The sequence below is a fragment of the Thamnophis elegans genome, chromosome Z, assembly GCF_009769535.1.
Source record: "Thamnophis elegans isolate rThaEle1 chromosome Z, rThaEle1.pri, whole genome shotgun sequence".
Classification (NCBI taxonomy): Eukaryota; Metazoa; Chordata; class Lepidosauria; order Squamata; family Colubridae; genus Thamnophis; species Thamnophis elegans.
This window is the reverse complement of record NC_045558.1, coordinates 93,451,619-93,471,866: the sequence shown is the minus strand read 5'-3', so window position 1 is coordinate 93,471,866 and position 20,248 is coordinate 93,451,619. Positions and strand designations below refer to the sequence as shown.

At 38.3% G+C, this 20,248-nt stretch overlaps 1 protein-coding gene across 7 annotated transcripts in view; it reads right to left on the bottom strand.

Moving 5' to 3' along the window:
* Positions 1 to 20,248, bottom strand: part of TLK2 (tousled like kinase 2) — a 68,662-nt gene that overhangs the window by 26,868 nt on the left and 21,546 nt on the right. For all 7 annotated transcript variants that reach the window (XM_032234948.1, XM_032234949.1, XM_032234951.1 and 4 more), the window contains exons 10-18: positions 18,411 to 18,521; positions 17,630 to 17,766; positions 14,526 to 14,678; positions 14,029 to 14,095; positions 10,565 to 10,662; positions 10,100 to 10,181; positions 7,627 to 7,718; positions 6,272 to 6,361; positions 1,150 to 1,319 (exon numbers count right to left, since the gene is read on the bottom strand). In XM_032234948.1, the coding sequence (XP_032090839.1) occupies positions 1,150 to 1,319; positions 6,272 to 6,361; positions 7,627 to 7,718; positions 10,100 to 10,181; positions 10,565 to 10,662; positions 14,029 to 14,095; positions 14,526 to 14,678; positions 17,630 to 17,766; positions 18,411 to 18,521 (1,000 nt within the window). The remainder of the gene's footprint in view (positions 1 to 1,149; positions 1,320 to 6,271; positions 6,362 to 7,626; positions 7,719 to 10,099; positions 10,182 to 10,564; positions 10,663 to 14,028; positions 14,096 to 14,525; positions 14,679 to 17,629; positions 17,767 to 18,410; positions 18,522 to 20,248) is intronic.

Here is a 20,248-nt window from a genome sequence, read left to right as displayed (position 1 = left end):
GCAAATGAAGTAGAAAAATAAAATAAAGTGAATATTACCAACAGTAATAAGGTATCTTGGGTGGAATTCCAAAACGTCTGGAGCAGGGGTGGATTCCGGCAGCTGCTACTGCCTGTTTGCTTGTGGTTGTGCAGCGTTCATGCATGCACAGTATTGTAAAAATGCTTCTACACGTGCACAGAAGCCATAAAGATGGCAGTCCCAGGAGAACTGGTTCAGGGGCATGGCAGGCCTTGGTCCACGCCGGTTCCAGCAACCCAGGCCGCCAAACCACTACTGATTTGGCCAAACCGGTAGGAACCCACCACTGGTCTAGAGCACTACTTGAACACTGACAAAATTAACATCAGTTAATGGTAAAAGATAGATTTACTTGGAACAGCTTATATCCTGTGACAATACCTTTAATATTATTAAATAACACCTTCCTATTTGTAGGTCTTGGAGAAGAATTTGACAGGTTGAACAAACATGCCAAATCCAGTATAAATATCTGGCGGGCTGTGCAACCAACCATAATTTTTTAAAATGTATTAGTTGCTCTCCAATTAAGTTCTCTTATAACATTCAATCAAAACAAATAATCATCCATACAAAATGGTAACACAATAAACTAAAGCAGTTTTGTTTTAGAATAACTTTGTAGGAATAAACATGAAGGCTAAGCAGGACCAGAAGATCAAAAGATCCATCATTGTCATCTTAATAATAATTTCCATTCATGAGCTTTCTTCCCATCTCAGTCTTAAAAGAACATCATACAAACATGAGTCAAATTAAAACCATGCATCAACTCCAGTTCACTAAAGCACCTCGTTACAACTTGAATAAAAGATAAAATTTAAAGATAATTACTGATCTCCTTTTCAGAATAACATCTATCTACCACTGAAGATATTAGCACTACAAGTGGAGCAGAATATTTAATACTTCTCAAAGAAACAAAAGGATAGTACCCAATTAGGAGAGAAAGGATTGACAATGTTCCCAGTTATGACTATGGAAGTTTACAGTGATAATTGCTAAATAATCAAACCAAACTACATATTTCACATTCAATCATCAAGGAAGCATAATCCTGTAAAATATATCATATTCTGCCCTCCCCCCCCACCCCCCGGTGCCGTACAATCTTCACTATGAACTTACCTGGTTTGAGATCGTAATGAATAATAGGTGGCTTGATTTCATTTAAATATTTTAATGCATTTACAATCTGCATGATTATAGATCGGGCTTCTTTCTCTGTCATTAATTTGTGCTGTTTCAGGTAGAAGTCCAGATCGTTCCCCTCACAGTATTCTAATACTGTACAAAACCTGGAGGAAGTGAAATCAAACAATCAAACAATCAAACATGTTTTATACATGTATCAAAATCAACTTAATGTTTACTTAAGAAATCACAAATAATGATTTTTCTTGATCTGTACATCTGCACCAATATATGAATGACTCAAAAATGCATAGTAGGTATAGACCTACTAACCTGATTTTAGCCAAGAAGCGATAGACCTTACTATGAGCTTTTTTTCAAAGTGTTTTTATTTACTGGTAAAAAAGGATAAAGATAAGCTGGAGCAACTCAACATCATTTATTTTATGTCTGATCAGACTTTCATGAGAATGATGTGACATACTTAAACACTTTGTGTCTACTGATCCAAAAATACTTTTCTTTTTTATATAAATCTTGATTGGTATTAATGTATCACATATTTTTTTTAAAAATGATACTGAATTCACCTGCAACATGCTTTAATAGAATTTATATGAATGTACTTTCTTGATTCATTTGGAATTTTAATATGAAATTATTCATTTAATCACTATATATTTCTATTAATATTTTGAAATCATTCCTTTCAATATCAGAAAAGAAAGTTTGGGCAGTATGTATTTCTAACAGTACATTTCTATGTACTGTTTTGAAATTTGAAATTCTACACTTTTAATATGAATCAAGGGTCAAATCCTCAGTACTGCCTGTATTTCCCTCTTATATTAGTATGTTCTTCCTTTCTTTGCTACATTAATTGTTCTTTAATTCTGGGGAAAATGTCCTTAAATGGGATAGCGTATACTATAGCATCTAACATATCTGGAAAATAATAGGTCCTGGTCTTTGGAAATGACAACCCTCTTCGATTCTTAGTCGGGAAATGTTAGTCAGTCTCAGAGCAACTTGTACATGGCTGTTCTTAAAAGGTCACACATACTTCTGGTTGCATTTCTGGCACCTCCAGAAGACTGATCTGGGAACTCTGTGGTCAGCTCCGATCTCTCCTTATTGGATGGTCTAAATTTGGACAATAGCCACTCTGAAGGGCAGGTATAGGGCAGAGGCCAACAGGTATAGGGGAGCCGTATCTCGCCCCCTGACTAGGAAAGACCCTTCAGCTGATGAGCGGGAGCAGCGGCAGCAAACATGGCTGCCATGAAGCCAAACTACAGCCTGAAAAACCTAAGACTGCAGGAATAGAGAAATGAGTGGCTTGTGAACTGGGTAAGAGACTACTTTTTATTGAAAAGTGACCCCAAGAAATTCAAGGGGAAAGCATATTGGAACTATTGGCCAGCAGCGGGAAAAGTACATTAAAAAAAAATCAGAATATTTAAAAGAGAAGTTTTTTTGAAAGAAAACTAAGGAAAAGAAAATTGAACTCTCAAAATATTTTTTAAAATACTGGAATTTGATCTGGAGCTTGTTTTTTTTTTATTATAAATGTTGCCCTCCTGGATTTACAAATTTAAAATAATTAAAATCAGCACTACACAGAGAGGCAGAACCAAGCTGAAGTTTGAGTGTCATCTGCTGCTAAAAGGAGAACTGTGCAACTTTGGAACCTTTTACATTGTTGGATTGTAAGTATTTACCTAAAAATTACTGGAGACTTATGCAATAAACAAGACCTTTAGTCAAGTGACCCTGAATATTGTTAAGCAAATAAAAGTGATTGGAAGAGGCATGGACAACCCCCTGGCTTCTTTTCTTAAATTGGATTGATTGTAAAATGGAAGCAAGTGGAGACAATGAAATGGAGCTGATGTACCAAGACATTAAGGATTTTATAAAAGAACACAAGAGATGAAGGAAATATTTGGTTGTATGGAATGTATAGATTAAAAACTAGAAAATATGATACAAGGAACAAGTAAAGGAGGACATTGAGGAAAAAAATGGAATTATCAGAAAGAGTGGAGGAGACAGCAGAATTGGGAAATCAAAAGAAGGCAACAACAAGAAGATATTAGTACAATTGATGGTCAATAAGGGAGTAGAACAGAAGGAAAATATTCTAAAAGATGTGAAAAGGAAATGGGGAGAAACAGGAAAACAGCTAGAGAGAAGAAAAAGGGGGTTAGAACAGGCAGTCATAGAATTAAGACAGTAGGAAAAAGGGCGAAGGGAGAGAAAATTAGAGGGCATCATTACAATAGAGATTCAAAAGTAGGTGAAATAAAAGAATTAAAATATGTGTATGGGTGACAACAAAAAAAAGATTAAAATTTTGGATGAGGGTGAAACGTGGGATAATGGGAAAGGAAAGGAATGTAAAGCAACATTTTATGAAAATACCTTATAATGTGTATGAATATTAGAACTATATAAGTTGAATAACTACTCTGTATGAAGTGTGAGAAAAATCATTTTTGAATATATATTAGTAAGGTAATATTGTAATGTATATTATTATTAGAATTATAGAGGCTGAAAAATAGTTTGTAAATTAGATAAACAGAATTTGTATAAGGGTATTATTAAATATGTATAAAATGTGATTAACAGTGAAAAGCTAGGATTAAGTAATTTGATAAATGCTTGAAAGATGCTAGAAGTGCATATTAAAATATTGAATAATGAAAAAAGGAAAGATCACATCTTTGAATATTAGAATGATAGGGGAAGGGGGGGAAATGGGAGGCTAAAATAGAGATAGAAATAAGAGGAGAAAATAGCAAAAACAGTTGTTAAGATATGTATGGTAAAACTATGAGAAGGTTTAGAATTGAAGGATGACAGTAGAAATTACGTGTTAGTAAAACTAAAAATGAAATGTAATTACTAGGAATAATACTGTTATGTTTATTGGTATTGAACTGTATGACAGCAATCAAACCATTCATGCAATGAAATGCATAAAAATAAAAAAAACTTTATTATTTTTTTTTAAAAAATCACACATATTTGTTGAAAAAATCATTCTCAGCAACTAAAATCTCCTGTATATTTTGAATGTATAACTGTGTCTTTTAAGCTGGAAAGTGGTCTAAAACAACATAAATAAATAGAAATGCTGTTATATGTAAGTGTCCTGTGTTATGTAGTGGTATATTTGATTTTCTTGGATTTATTTTATAATGTGAAATATTTTTAGGTTATTTTTAATTTCACCAGTACTATGCTTTATCATACAAATACATTAATTTTGACACAAAGCACATTTTCCTTTATTTTTTATCCGTTAATAAGACCAGAGATGAAAAAGCTTCTTGGATGAGAAGTGAAATGTCTTCAAGAAAAATAAGAAAGTTCAGTTGCCACTTGAAAAAGCACATTTGGGACAAGACCTTAGCTTGTTTCAAAATGTCATATTTTAAACTTGGATGAAAAAGATAAATATTAAACTGAGTAAAATTATTGGAAAAAATGGGCTAACACCTAATTTACTTAGTACTTTTAGCATAAATTTCAATTGCAAAAAGTTAACTATTTGGCACCCACAAAATGAAATATTACTGTAGCTTCTCTTATGTGCAAGGTGATAATACTTGAATCCCTTTTATAAATCCTATTTTTTCTTCCATGATACATTTCCCCAGAATGCTAACTATGAATTGCCTTTCCACAATTTATGAGGTTTGTGAAAGGTGGCTATCATATATATTGTTTCCAAATTATGGAATGCACACTCTCAGTTATACTAGGTTTCTACTGATCTGGGTTTTTTTGGAAAAGAAACAAAGCAGGTTTAGGATGGCTCCTTTGGTATAAATGTTTACTCATATTTTAGCTATTTATGTTTTTTTAATTGTAAGCCACCATGCTGTGTAGAAAGAAACATAAATTTTATGAGATGTATACCAGTGTCGGCAAACCTTTTTGGCACTGCCGAAATGGGAGTGTGCATGGACGTGGGAGTGCCGGAAAACAGGAAGAGCAGTTCCCTGAAGCTGAGCCTCCTGTTTTGGCACATATGCATCTGCAAAGCCAGGTGGCTCAGCTTCCTGGCTGCGCATGCACACCAGGGAGCTGCTCTTCTGGTATCCGACACTCCTGCAGGGGCGAATACCAGCTGACCAGAACCCAGAAGAGTAATGGGCGATGGCTGGCATGCCTGGAGAAATGGCTCTGTGTGCCACTTCCATCACATATTCCGTAGGTTCACCATCATGGTCCTACAGCAGTGATGGCAAACGTTTTTGGCACCCAGTGTTGAAAAGGGAGGGGGTGCGGGTGCTCGTCAGGGCCACAACCTGGAAGAGGAGCTGCCCAGGGGCCATGCACATGCCAGTAAATTTGACTTCCAGTTTCCAGCATATGCATGCGCACCAGCAAGCTAGTGTTGTGGTTATTGATGCGCATGCCAATCAGCTGGCCGGAATGAAAAGCCAGCGCTTCCAGTTTCTGGAATTGCTGCACACAATGGCCAGTTGATTATCGCACATACATGTGCACCACAAACTCAGAAGAGGAATGGGTGATGCCGCATGTGCCAGGCTACATGGCTCCACCTGCCACTTCAGGCACATGTGCCATAGGCTCACCATCACAGATGTATACCTATATTAGTATCAAGGCACTCTAGTCCTTTTAATTTAATAATTAAAAGCTCAGTGTAAATATTTAAAAATAATTAAAAGCTAGGAATAAACATCATAGATGCTTGTAAAGCTAAACTAATCTAAGGGCTGAACCCAAGCTGGAACAAAACTGCTTTGTTTACAAAATGACAGTAGCATTTGGGCCATCTGTTCTTCCAGAGAAAAGTATTTCACAAAATAGGTCCATCACTCAGAATGCATGCTGCATTTTCTATGCCCCATGCATCTTTATAAGGAGTGGGGACTTGCAAAAGGTCTTTTCTTAATAATTGGATTGATCAGACAAATACAATTTCTGGCAAGGCTTTATTTTAAGTGTTATAATCCATATTTCAAAACAGATTGGTTTGCTTCATTTCCTCCCCCTGCAAATTTGTAAACAGCTTACTCACAAATTTTCAAGTGACTTTATTAACAATGCAAATTACAAAGACAGCCGCACTTACGAGTCAGTATCCAATGAGAAATAGTCATACAATTTAACTATGCGAGGATGATCCAGCTCTTTATGAATTCTGTACTCCCTACAAGCATGCCTAAAAGAAAAAGAAAATTATTTATTACAAGTGACTTCTCATCAATCCTCTGGCACTTCAGGAGGTGAAAAAAAAAGGGGGGGTAATGCTTTGTCAGGTGCCAAACTCAACTCAGGTATCCCTCAAAATTATTTTATAGAATACTTCCAGGAAAAGTGTAGGTCTGCAAATGGAAGATTGAATGCATCTAAATGGGATATTTTAAAAATATCACAATTTAGTTCACACAATATGTTATCTCAAAACTGAATGTATCGAATATCACTTAGTATGCCTGACTTTTAATCTGAACATGGCACATAAGTGGAACTATTAAGAAAATATTGTCAAGATCATGACGCAGGAATATAGTCTGCCTTTTTATAGGGTTAACCTGAACCTGGAAAAAAAAAATTTCTAAAGGCTTTTGGAACAAATCCAACTTGACTGCCTTTTGAAATGGAGCCAAGGCAGCAATCTCCAGATCATTATTATATATTCTTCTCTGGGCATGTTCTAGTTTTTCTGAAAACAATCTAAAGAGTTATAACTGGCAGTGGACATACTATCCAGCTAGATTCGAATCAACAAAGGATATTATTTTTGGTGATTTGGAAAATAACTCAGTTGTTGTTAGGCCCAGCCCAAGAATGACATAGAACAATCAAGCCAATGTTTGGTTCCCTTGCTTACATGAACAGACAATCTTGCACACTAAACTTTTACGATTCTCACATCAACAGATCTACTCAGGGAGATTTTAGGAGTGGCTATTCTAAATCTCTTCCATCCTCTATCCAGTTGTGGGCTGTGATGTCTCTTGTCTGAGCTACTTTCAGTTAGACTAGTCTAAAATGTACAATTCCAGAAATAATAACATTACGAAGAAATGGACAGTGATTCATTAATTTTTGCTCACAGGAAACAGTTATTTCATGGTTTTCAACTATATCTAGAAAAAAATATATTTACATTTTTCTAATTACATTTTCATTTACAATTTATGAACAAAGTTTTTAATAAAACCTTCAAACAAACCTTAATGCAATCTAAAGGGAAACCTGAGTATATGTTAATACAAAACTCTTCCTATTATTCTATATATACCCAACAATCCAAAACTATAGTTGTTAAGTGAACCACATGGTTGATAAGTGAATCTGGCTTTCCAATTATTTTTTCTTGTCAGGAGTTGGTTGAGAAGGTGGTGATCAAATGATCTCAGACCTGTCATAAATTCATGTTGGATGCCAACATTTGGATGATGTAACTGTGGAAATACTCACTTGTGGTAATTCTCTTTCTTTTCATCCCTCCAGTTTTTATTTAACTGGTGGATTTTTACTGCTACATACCTCTGTTCTGTTAAATCAAATGCCTGAAAGAGAAGGATAGCTAGTATGTAGTCAAAAACACCACAAAGATTGCCATCTTTAAACATGAAAAAGATCAGTTATGAAAAGAGCAATACTTAAATGCTTAACTTTTACTGACTAGAGCAGGGGTCTTCAAACTTTTTAAACAGAGGGCCAATTCACAGTTCCTCAGACTGTTGGGGGTGGGGACTGGACCGGCTGGGTGGGCGTAGCTAGGTGGTCATACATATTTTAAATATTTAGGCATCATCATCATCATCCATCATTATTATGTGGTTAATCTCTAGTGAGATTCACGGCCTTTGGGACTGGTTGGTAGCTCTACAGCTCAAGTCCTAACCAAGGACCTAGGAACTGTGAAGGTTATTATTAACATCATCATCATCACCCTTATTATGATGATGATTTTGGTGATCTCCCTGTAGGTCAAAATGAAGCTTGGGATTTAGACTTGGGAAAACAAATGGAAGATGCAAAGTAGCAAACACTATGGAAGTTAGGCTTTTTATCAGCCTCTATATAGTATAAAAGTTGCAATGAAAGTAAATACATTATACAATAACTTAAATGTCCCTCAGCTATTCAGTAAAATTTTGGAGTTGTCAAAAGAAAGGAACATCTTTATATGAAATAATTGGTATTATTAAGATATGCCCTCCCTGAAAAAATTACTGACATTAAGCTCCTAGAGTGTTGAATATTTCTCCAGGATCTGGAAACGCTATACATATATATCATGTTAATAAGAAAAATAATCCGTTTTGACAAAGTTTGCAATTTATGAATGAACTTTATGAGTTTAAAAAAAGTCCCATTACCATATTTTTTGCTCTATAAGACGCATCCCACCCCTTCAAAAAGTGGGTGGAAATGTCTGTACATTTTATAGAGCAAATGTTGCGGTGAGGGAAGCGGGGTTGATATCACTGTTGCCGCCAGGAAACACTGGAGCCTTCACTGCAGAGCAGGTTATTGGCAGTTGGATCGGCTTTCTGGAATTCTTCTGATCAGCTGTTCTAGGCGACTGCGATTGCTGCCTCTGCCGCTGTTTGCCGTCATTGCTGCTTACTGCCTATCACTGCTGCGGTGGTGATAGGCAGCGGCAATGAATGGCAGTGGCGATAGGCAGCGATCTCCGCCACCTAGAACAGCTGTATTCCAGGAAGCTGATCCAACTGCCAATTAGCTGCTCAGCAGCGAAGTCTCCAGCATTCCCTGGAGGAGGCAGGCTGTTTGCTGCAAGGATGCTAGCCAGATGAATACCATGTGGATGCTGGGAGGCAAAGGCAGATTTTTTTTCTTGTTTTCCTCCTCTAAAGCTAATGTGCGTCTTATGGTCCGGTACAAAAAAATACAGTATATGGAATATAGGTAAATAGTAAAAAGTTCCTCTTGCACATATGTGCTAGTTGTTCCCTACTCTAGGGGTGGTGCTCATGTCCATTTCAAAGCTGAAGAGCCAGCGCTGTCCGAAGACATCTCCATGGTCATGGGGCTAGCATGACTAAACACCAAAGATGCATGGAACGCTGTTACCTTCCTACCACATGTGGTTCTATTTTTCTACTTGCATGTTTACATGCTTTCAAACTGCTATGTTGGCAGAAGCTGGGACAAGTAACGGGAGCTCACTCTGTTATGCAGCACTAGGGATTTGAGCCACAGAACTGCCGACCTTTGTGATCGACAAGCTCAGCGTCTTAACCACTGAGCCACCACATCACTCATGTGAAATATAGAATTAGTAAATAATTCTATAAAATCTTCTGAAAATGATTTAAACTAATTACAGATTAATGGAAAGAAAGACTGGAGGATATAATAGCAGTCTTCCAATATTTCAGGAGCTGCCACAAAGAAAAGGTGGTCAACCTATTTTTCAAAGCACAAGAAGTAATGGATGGAAACTAATTAAGGAGAGAAGCTCTATAATTAAGGATAATTTTTCTGGCAGTTAAAGCAATTAATCAGTAGATCAACTTGTCTCCAGAAGTTATGGGTGCTCCAACACTGGAGGATTTTAAGAAGAGACTAGACAACTATTTGTTTGAAATAGTATAGGATTTCCTGCTTGAGCATGGGGTTGGATAGAAAACCTCCAACCTCCAAGGTCTGCTACACTAGTCTAAATGACATGCTAAAAAATCTTTTAACATAGTGTCAAATTTGGTAAGTGAGTAAGAAATGACAATGCTAAAATAAAACCACGAAAATTCACTTAATTGCAATGAGTATACACAGTAACTTTCATTAATTTGAATCTACTGACTTCTCAGACCAAATAAGAATCTTAGATTGACATACTCCTTAGAACACAAAGACAGAAAAAAAAAAACCACTTTAAAATATTTAATCAAAAAAATAAAAAGGCGATTTAATTTACCTTATATACTTCACTAAATCCTCCTCTGCCTAGGAGATGTAACAACAAATACCTATCATTTAGTGTTGGGTGGTCTTTAAACCTAATGGGAAGAGAACAGGAGATTTTATCCATATAATGGTTAGAACAATCTTAAGCAAATCATCCAAAAGATAAATGATTTGACAAATGGAACTCTCTGCCTATAATGTGTAGAAAGCTTGGAGAAATACAGTCAAACTTTGAGTCTTGCACTGCCCACCACAGACACATTTTGGCCTATTTTCTTTTATCTTTATGTTTACTTGTTTACATTGTCATCTGGAAGAATATACTACGCAAAGTAGCTAGGAGTCAGATTATACTCACTTAATAAATATTAATTCTAAACAAAGTTAATTACAAGCAAACATTTCTATTGTATTTTAACAACAAGTCATCTTCCATAAGGTTGTAATTTGCTTATCTCTTATGGCCAATACTCACTGTGAATTATCTTCATTATGTATCCTTTTCAATTCTCTAATATGCAGATTTCTAACCCGTTCTAATCGCTCTAATTCTGCTTGAATCTCAGCTTCTTCCTGCACAAAGAGAAAGATCACTTTATTGTACTATAAACTGCTGTACTGAGGATTTTAAACCAAATTTGCCTGATAAGGATTTATGTAGAATGGCTTTCCTTTACACAGTATTCCCCAATCACAGGGAAAGATGTCATGGTATGTAAAAAGTAAATGAAAAGACAATGAGAAAATATCTAAACATTGGACTTGACAGTGGTCTGCAAATTATTGGCTAACACATCCTACCTATATACTAATTATCTATAGGCAGAAATATTGTGAACCAAAATTGTCTTGGCTTGAAAAATGTTTGAACTGTTTAGATCACAGGAAGTTTTTGGAAAGAGATACTGAATTTTGCTTGGCTCTTGCTTTACTGAGCTATTCTGACATCTCTATATTTTCACTTGCAACTCTTTTGTGTCCTTACCAAAATTTGGAGATATCCTTTCGCTAATACTCACTCACTTCTTTATCATTTGCTGCAATGTTGCAAGGGATAACATGTTATTATTTTCTAACTCCTTGAGTAAACTTGCAAAAGAACGGGAAGCATTTCTGATAATGTTTTTTCTTCTGATATTATAAATGGGGGAGTGCATTTGTTCTCTTTCTTCTTTTTCCATTTTCTTTTGTAGATTTCACTCTAATTTTTCTTAGATGAATTTACCACAAAACATATTTTTACAAGGTAATTATAAAAATGTAGGCTTAAAAATTCAAGAACTCTTATTAGTTTTCTAAGATATGTTGACTATTTCCAAAGATAATACACAGCCATCAAGATTAGTAATAACTGATAGCTCATTCTACTCTTAGTTTTGAATGGAGATTGATCAAACTTATTTGAATAATCCATTTTTGTAAAAAAGTACTTTAACTTGTGTTAAAATTTCCTTTATTTAGTTTTAATGAGTGATATATTAATATTGTGAGAGGTCTATTTTGTCTGCATAATTTATTTACCTATATTTACCATCTATTTAAAAATCGACAGATACTTTACTACAACAAAGAATTACTTAGGAGCGCAGTCTTTTGTGAACAGAACACAAGCAGCACTGTTATTACAATATAAAATTGTCAGAGAAGCCTTTAAAGTTTGAGACAGAGAATTTCACAGGAGGACACTAGGGGTGAAATCCTACCGGTTCAGACTGGTTAGGGAGAACCGGTTGCGGACATTGGGCCTGGGTCGCCAAACCATTAGGGACTGCTGGTTGTCCCCGTCCCCAAACTGGTTTGCCACTCGCTCATCCCGCCCAGTCCCTGCTTTCCACGATCCCAGCCTGCCTCCTCTACTCCCTTCCCTGTGGCCCTGCCATGCTTACCTGCCTTCCACACAGCCTTCCCAGTGGCCAGATGGCCAGCTTGTGAAGGCAGGCAAGTGGAGTGCCGCGGAGAAGGCAGGCAAGCATCTCGGGGCCAGTCGGCCGCGGGGAAGGGAACTCCCTGCAGCCCTGCCATGCTTTCCTGCCTTCCACATGGCCTTCCTGGTGCTACCTCATACCCACTTGCCTTTCAAAATCGGCATCCAGGCTGGCCCGGCCCGTAGGTGGGCAGACGGTCCTTGATAGAAATACAGCCACTGCTCTGGGGCTGAGAGGAGTGGTGGCAGTTGCACTCTGGGAGGGCAAGTGGACATCTCGTGCTGCTGCAAATGCACCCACCCCGTTTCTGCAAAGGCGGAGCCCCCCCGTGCAGGGTGACCCAAAGAAGGGAGGATATGCTGCAGAAAAGGCCGCCTTCCACCCAGGTCAGCGTGCCTCCCATGCCGGCTCCACGGGGCTTGGGGCTCCAAAGCAGCCCACTGGCTTCCCACCTGGCCACCTGCCTGCTCTCCAGTGCCTGGAGTCCGGAACTCTGGGGGAAGGCGACTTGGCTGCGGCACCGCTTCCCACCGGTGAAGAAGTGGAGCAATGCATGGAAGCTATTCGTGGGCGGCAGCCTCCTGCATGTTGAGAGGGCCAGGCCTGGCTGTGCCACACAGTGGAGTTCGTGGCACTTTCCCTTCAGCGTGAGCGGTGGCGTTTCATCTTGATGAACATCATGTTGCTGCACTTGTAGTCACGCAACTGGCTGGGGTGGGACATGGCACAGGAAGAGAGGCTAATGCAGAAGGAAGGAAGTGAACAGCAGTTCCGCGGAAGTGCTCCAGGAGGGCAGGCGAATGTCTGCAGCCAGGCAGGGAGGGAGGGCAGGAGAGTGGTGGCAGAAGCCCCTTCCAAGCACTGCCTGTGGAAGTGGCTGGCAAGGTGGGCAAGGTGGCCCTGGTGCGCCTGTTGCTGGAATGGTGCAGCAATCGCTCGGCCAGGGCCACCTTGGTGGGGGTTGAATCAGCCTCTCCACCCACAACATGTCCCACTTCGCCCAGCCACCCGACTAAAAGTATGGTGACATGGTGTTCATCAAGATGAAGCACCATCTCCCCAGCCAAAGAGAAAGAGCAATGGGCTCTGCTGTGGTGCAGCCGGGCCTGGCCCTTTCCCACCTGCCCATCATCGGTTTCTGGGTGTCTCTCACTCCACTTCTTCACCAGAGGTAAGTGGGAGGCGTGACCAAATGTCCTTCCCCCGGAGCGCCAGACTCCAAGTTCCCGGAGTGGTGCCAGCGGTTCGCCGGGCCGATCTGCAAAGAGAGCAGACAGGTGGCCCGGTGGGAAGCCAGTGGGCTGCTTCGGAGCCCCAAGCCCATAGAGCCGGCACGGTGGAAGATGGCCTTTTCTGCAGCATCCCCCACCCCTCTTTAGATCATCCTGCAAGGGGGGCTCTGCCTTTGCAGAAACGACTCCCCACCCTGTTAGGAGGGATGGGCTGAAGATTTTCTTAACTATGCTTTATGACATTCTACTTGGTCATTTTGGAAGCCAGACAAAACTTGATTACAGTATTTGGCAAATCTTGAGGGGAGAAGAAGTTGAATCCTTCCTGTAGATAGCATTTCCCTGTAACAGAAGAGATCTTGGTGCCTTTGCAAAAATGGTGCGGGTGGTTTGTATGGAGGATTGGCGGGGTGGGTGGGATGCGCGGCCCTCCAGGATGGAGAGCGGGGCAAGAGAAGGCTCCGAGGTTCTCTTGGGCAGTCATGCCAGATGGGGAGTGAAACTCAAAGTGTTGGGGGCTTCAGAAGGGCAGAATGTGCTTCAGAATGTGCAGCTCCTGGATCTAACAGTGAGTGATGTCAAGTTGGCCATGTCCACCCAGTCACACGCCCACCAAAACACGACCACAGAACCAGTAGGGAGAATTTTTGGATTTCACCACTGATCTACACTCTCAGAGAATAAGCAAACATAAATCAATAAAGAAACAAATAACCAAGAACTAGAACAAGTAGGAAATCAAAAGCATAATTCATACTTGAAGTTATAACATATCTTTTTACCTTTTTAAGGTGACCTAGTCGGAGTTTAAATATTTCCTCTTGTTCATGATATTCCGCTAATGTTAACCTGTACATGTATAAATAAGTGGTTCAAAAATTAGAAATGCCTTCTACCAAGAAAGGTGATCTATTCAGATGAATATATCTAGATGACATAAGCTACCTTAGGACTCCACTAAAACTTAGCAACAAAGTCTATTTTTGATTGTTATGGGACAAATCATTATATTCACAAGGAATAATAAATTAGCCCCATCAATTCAATTAATTAGCTTGAGAGAGTCCATTCACTTTTTCTTCCGATTAGTTTTTGGAAAGTAGGTCTGGCCTTCCACTCAAATGTCAAATATGGACCTTAATCTACAAAAACCAATCTAATTGTTGAGAGAAACTTAATCACAAACACAGAAACTAAGAAGGCCTACTTGGGTAAAACCCAGGAAGGTCCTTCCATTTGACAGCACCAGAAAGGATTCTGAAATGTTTATGCCACCTACGTCTCATTTTCTGCTCCATTGGTTTTGTTCTTGCGTTGCTTTTGCTCATTGGTAGATGGAGGAGCCTGGCCCATGGCAGGTGGTTTTCGTTTTGCTAACATTTTCCGTTGCCTTTCTATTTCTTCCCTTTGGGAATTTATCCTTTCTTGCTGCCTAAATAAAAGTAGAACATGGGCATTATTAGAGAACATAAAATAATATATGCCAATATATGATTGGTCTCCTACATCCTTTGGTAGGCATACCTGAACCGTACATTTCTGGTAATCTGTCATTTCTTAGAAGACTAAATATTTTAAAGCTTGGGCTTTGAAAATGTAGCTGGCTATTATCAAGCAACAGATTGAATGGTAAATCCAGTTTTTAAGAAATAATTATAAGGGCTTTGGTTTTAAATATAAAAAGTGTTTATAGTGGCAGACAGTTTTCAAATGAAGAGGTTAATCTTTAGGAGGCACAACAACTGCCTTAATTTCTTTTGTGGAAAAAAATATTTTAGCCTTATTCTGAGTCTGAGTTCAACCTCAGACAGGTATATGTGCCTTTCTATTTCTTTTTTGTCTTGCACACCACATAATAAACCAGTTATTTTACCCATGATTATTAAGAAGCCTAGTTGTTTCTTTTCACTTTTGAGATAAGATATTTGAGGTGTAGGAAAACAAAACAGTCCCACCAGCCTAACAAAGCCTTTGTTTATCATATTGTTGAATTAGAGGACTTCTGCAAAGGATAGGAGGAGAAAATGCAAAATTAAGTCCAGAAAAATTGTTACCTGGATATAAGAAATATTTGGAAGCTGTTATTTTTTACTAAAGGTGGTGTTACAAAGTACCATATTTTTTGCACTATAAGATGCTCCGGATCATAAAATGCCCCTAGCTTTTGGGGAGGAAGAGAAGAAAAAAAAATCTGCCTCTGCCTCCCAGCAATTTGCCTCCTTGCAGCAAACAGCAAAGTCAGCTCCAGCACAGCCTGATTTAGCATGAGCAGCTAATTGGCAATTGGATCTGCCTCTCAGAATACCACTGCTCAGCTGTTCCAGGCTGTGGGGATTGCCACCACCCATCACTGCCTCTGCGCACCCCATTTTCAGGCTCTGCACGTCCCATTTTCAGCTTGTTCCAGGCAGTGGGGATCACTGCAGCTGCCTATTGTCGCCACCACTGCTTGGCAGCAATAGGCAGCAATCCACATTGCCTGGAATGGGCCGAAAATGGGACACGTGGAGGCCGAAAATGGGGTGCGCAGAGGCAGTGATGGGTGGTGGTGATACCCACAGTCTGGAACAGCTGAGCAGTGATATTTCGGGGAGGCAGATCCAACTACCAATTAGCTGCTCATGCTAAATCAGGCTGTGCTGAAGCTGACTTTGCTGTTTGCTGCAAGGACAAATGGCTGGAGGCAGAGACTGAAGAGTGGGGGCCAGTGGTTAGGCGGGGCTTCAGCAACATCTGCTCTATAAGATGAACACACATTTCCACCTACTTTGGGGGGGGGGGTATCTGATAGACCAAAAAATACAGAACTGGAAAGGTGTCTAATTTTTTGCAGCTGCTTTGTTTTCATATTAAAAATCTGTACATAACTATGCACAGCTAAGTATGTGCACACGCAAATTTGTAGAAGGATTTATATTTATCATGAAGATATTCATCAGTTTCTAGTCTTACAATTTGGTCAGGGATGCCTATATTCTTGCACCCAACTCTTAAATAAATCTGGATTTAGTCCTATATGTCCAAGGGCCTAATGTCCATTTCCCCACATTTACCCAATGTTTGAGAAGAAAATGTTCCTAGTCTGCCTAACAACAAAGCAATCTCTGCATACAAATGCACCTTTATTTACAAAATAAGCCCTGAATTTTGCAGCTACAGAATTAAAGTTTTAAAATTATTTTTTTCGTATTTCAGATAATATAAGTTATAATCATTAATTATCCTGCTAATAGATGTAATTAAACTTTAATCTACATATTACCTATTATTTCAAAAAGTGATAGCATTCAAAGGCATATAGCAAACAGTGATGAAATTTATGACATTGATATGAATAAGGCTTTTAAATGCACTTGCCTCCATGTTTCCCTGAAAATATGACCTATCCCAAAAATAAGCCCTAGACTGATTTTTTGGGATGGCCCTAATACACCCTACCCCAAAAATATGCCCTAGTGAAGGGGATGGGTGTGGCCAGTACAGGAGGCAGCTCTTCACTTCCCTGGTCATCTCATGTCTGCTTGGCCCCTTAATCAAGGCCCATGGATCAGCTGAACCAGTGAGGACCAGGAGCTGCCTCTAGTTCCTTCTCTCTGCATGCAGTCTGTCCCTTTCAAGTGATTAAATGTTGCTTGAGAAAAGGACACATGTCCCAGGATTGCAACACTGAAGGCTCAGAACGGAACCTTTTTGATGAATGGCAGGAAAATCCCCCTCCCCATTTTCCTGCCGTTCTCAAAAAAGGCTTCATTCTGAGCCTTCAGCGTTGGTCAAATAAATATCCATATTGTTGAAGTTAAGGCACTGGTAAAAAGGTATGATGCAGGCATGTTCAACTCTTGAACTGTTAGCTCTAGTTGTTCTTTTCCTGGCACTACCATTTTCTTAATTATATATCATAGATAACCATTACTTACTAGCAGCAGAAGCATTCTTGTATAAAACAATTCATTTAGTGACCTTTTAAAATCTTCTCCACAAGCAAAGTTAATGTGGAAGTCAAATTCACTTAATAACTCTGTTATTAATTTAACAAATGCAATGATTCACTTAACTAATATGGCAAGAAAAGTCATAAAATGATGCAAAACTCACTGAACAAATTTCTCACTTAACAACATAAATTTTGGGCTTAATTGTGGTCATATGTTGAAGACTACCTGTAATATTTGTAAGATTGTTGTTGCATTTACTGTTTAATAATATTATGGAGAGTTTTAGTAAATGGTACCTCTCCTTTCCAGATTTCATGCAAACTTTTATTTATGAGGACAGTAGTCATAAATATTGTAAGTTATGTATGGATTAATATTAAAAAAACCAAGTAATCACCACTAATCTTTTCTGCTTTTGGAGAAAGCAGAACAATAGAAAAATACATACTTGATTAAATTTTGGAAAGCATAGCCATCTGTCCATTGTTCTGTGTAAGAGGCTCCATGCCGGACTGTAGCAAAGTGACCTAAACGCAACCGATCTTGCATACTCTTATCTCTACAAGCCATCTTTTCCTGTTTTGACTGTAAAGGAAAAAGTAAAGTATCTATATGCTTTGCAAAGTATCCCTATTTATTTATTTAAATGCTTTGTAAGTCATCCATCTTAAAAATGCAAGTTTGGGAAATTTACAACACTGTAATGTTACTCAATAAAAAATGATATCAACATGAACAAAACAAAGTTGATTCCCAAAGGTCTGGCAGTTTTAGATTTCTATGAAAAAGACATACAGGTACTCCTTGCTTACCAATCAGTTGTTAAAATAATGGAGGTAATGAAGAAGGAGACCTATGACTTGTCCTTGAAGCTGCAGTTATTGCAGCATTCATAAGTCATGTGATCGTGATTTAGCCAATCAACAATTAGTGCACATTTACAACAATCACAGTGCTCATTGTTACACACCTATTTAATCATTAAATATTTACCACCAATTCTATTTCTACTGCTTCATTATTTTTTCAACATTCTAATGGTTTTTTAATTAATACTAGTTGCCTCCAAACATTTGATGATCCAACTATGTGATATATTACTACTACAACTACTACTACTACTACAACTACTACTACTACTACAGTTATTATCTGAAACAAATAAGTTACCTAATTGTGCAGGTTATGGGGATATAACTTCAAAACAAGTCGCGCTGGTTGTAACTCACCTTTTCTACAAGTAGCTTCTTGCTCATTGTTACACACCTATTTAACCGTTCTTTGTATTTCTCAAGCATTTTCTGATGTTCATCTATCTGTCGTCTTAAGTCACAGTTTGCCTGAAAATAAAATATTAAGCAAGTGAACAAAACAAAAATTACCCTATATTAGTTACAATTCATTATGTTGTACAGATGAGAAAAAAATTAAAACTGTCCATTATCAAATACAACAAAAAGGATTCCTCTGCACACAATAAATTTGGATTTACGATTTACTTCAATGCTTTGAATCTCAAGGAGGGGAATTCATATCTCCTACAGCAAGTCCATTTTGTCACTGTCTCTCCAGGTGGAGGAAGCATTCATCCTCCTGGACTGGGGAATCAATGTAGTTTCTCAAACCCAGCATTATTATTTCTTTTAGAAATCAGAATACTTATTTAGAAACCATTATTAGTAACACCAGAGAAACAATAAAAACAAAATCAATTCCCAGGTCAGCTAAGAATGCTTTCTTTGCTATTCTCTTCCATTAGCAATAGCACTAACTGCTTGATTCTTTTAAGACTGAAACATTAAAATTGCAAAAATAAATATATAACACCCCTCCCAATTTTAAAAGTTGATTCTAGAATAGATGGGTTTTGTGAGGTTCAGAGAATAAATTTAGATGTTTTAGACAACCTATAATCTGCTGGATCATTTCAGAGATATTTCCTTACCTCTAACAGAGAACAGAATAAGCAAGGGTAAAAAAGCAGTGGGAACGACTTCAACTTCCTGTCAAATTGACTGCAGCTGATCACCTTCTGACAGCCAATGACAGGACTAGTATGCATGAGAATGCTATCCAGCCTCCAGAGGGCTAGGATGGGAACCAGTCTACCTGATTTCTGGTAGTCAAAGAAGGTACCTTAATTCAAAAATGCTATTGCCCTATCATGAACTGTTTCATCAACTGGACAGACAGAGATACAGATGTTTTATAACGTATAGAAATCCAAATTTTCACATTTTCTTCAGCATCATAGACATCATTTCATATCTTAAGACTTAATCAGAAAAGAGGGCCAAAAGAGATGCCTACAAGGGATCAATATTCCTGTTTTATTGTACTTTGTAGGAAGTAGCCAAGTGTTGCTGTTGAACTCAATTTATCAATTTTATATAGTTTGAAGAAAGTATAAACTACTGAAGTTACTGTTGATTTCACACATCATTTTTGATAGGAAAATTATCTCAAAAGACAGTATTCCTCTAGGAGAATAAATACTACTTTTGGTAGACAATAGGCCACATTTAAGCACAATTGATGACCGTCCATTAACAGGAGATACAAAATTTTAATGTCCACTAACTTTTCTTGAAAGATTACAATGATTCACATTTCCTGAGGTTCACTATTCTATCCAGATAAGAACTCAAGCATATTATATATAAATTGTGTGAACCATTAGAAGTAGGATGGACCTTGACAAATAGGGAGAACTCTTTGTTCATAAGAAAAAAAGACACAAGATATGTATTGAGGCTAGGCCTCAACTTTTAAAACTCTTCTGGTCAATGTAATAACCAGTGAAGTATCAGTAACTTGATCGAACAATTAACCACAAACTCAATGACAGAACCCACTAGAACAGGGGTGTCAAACTCGCGTTGTCACGGCATCATCTGATGTATTGGGATGTTTTTCTCCTTCGCTAAACCGGGCGTGGGTGCAGGCCATGAGTTTGTCAGCCCTACATTAGAACCATAAAGATCCGGCTGAAATTTAATGTGGGGAAATTGTGTCTAGGGAAAGGCATTAAGACTATCCTACATAAGAATTACCTCAAACCTAGAAG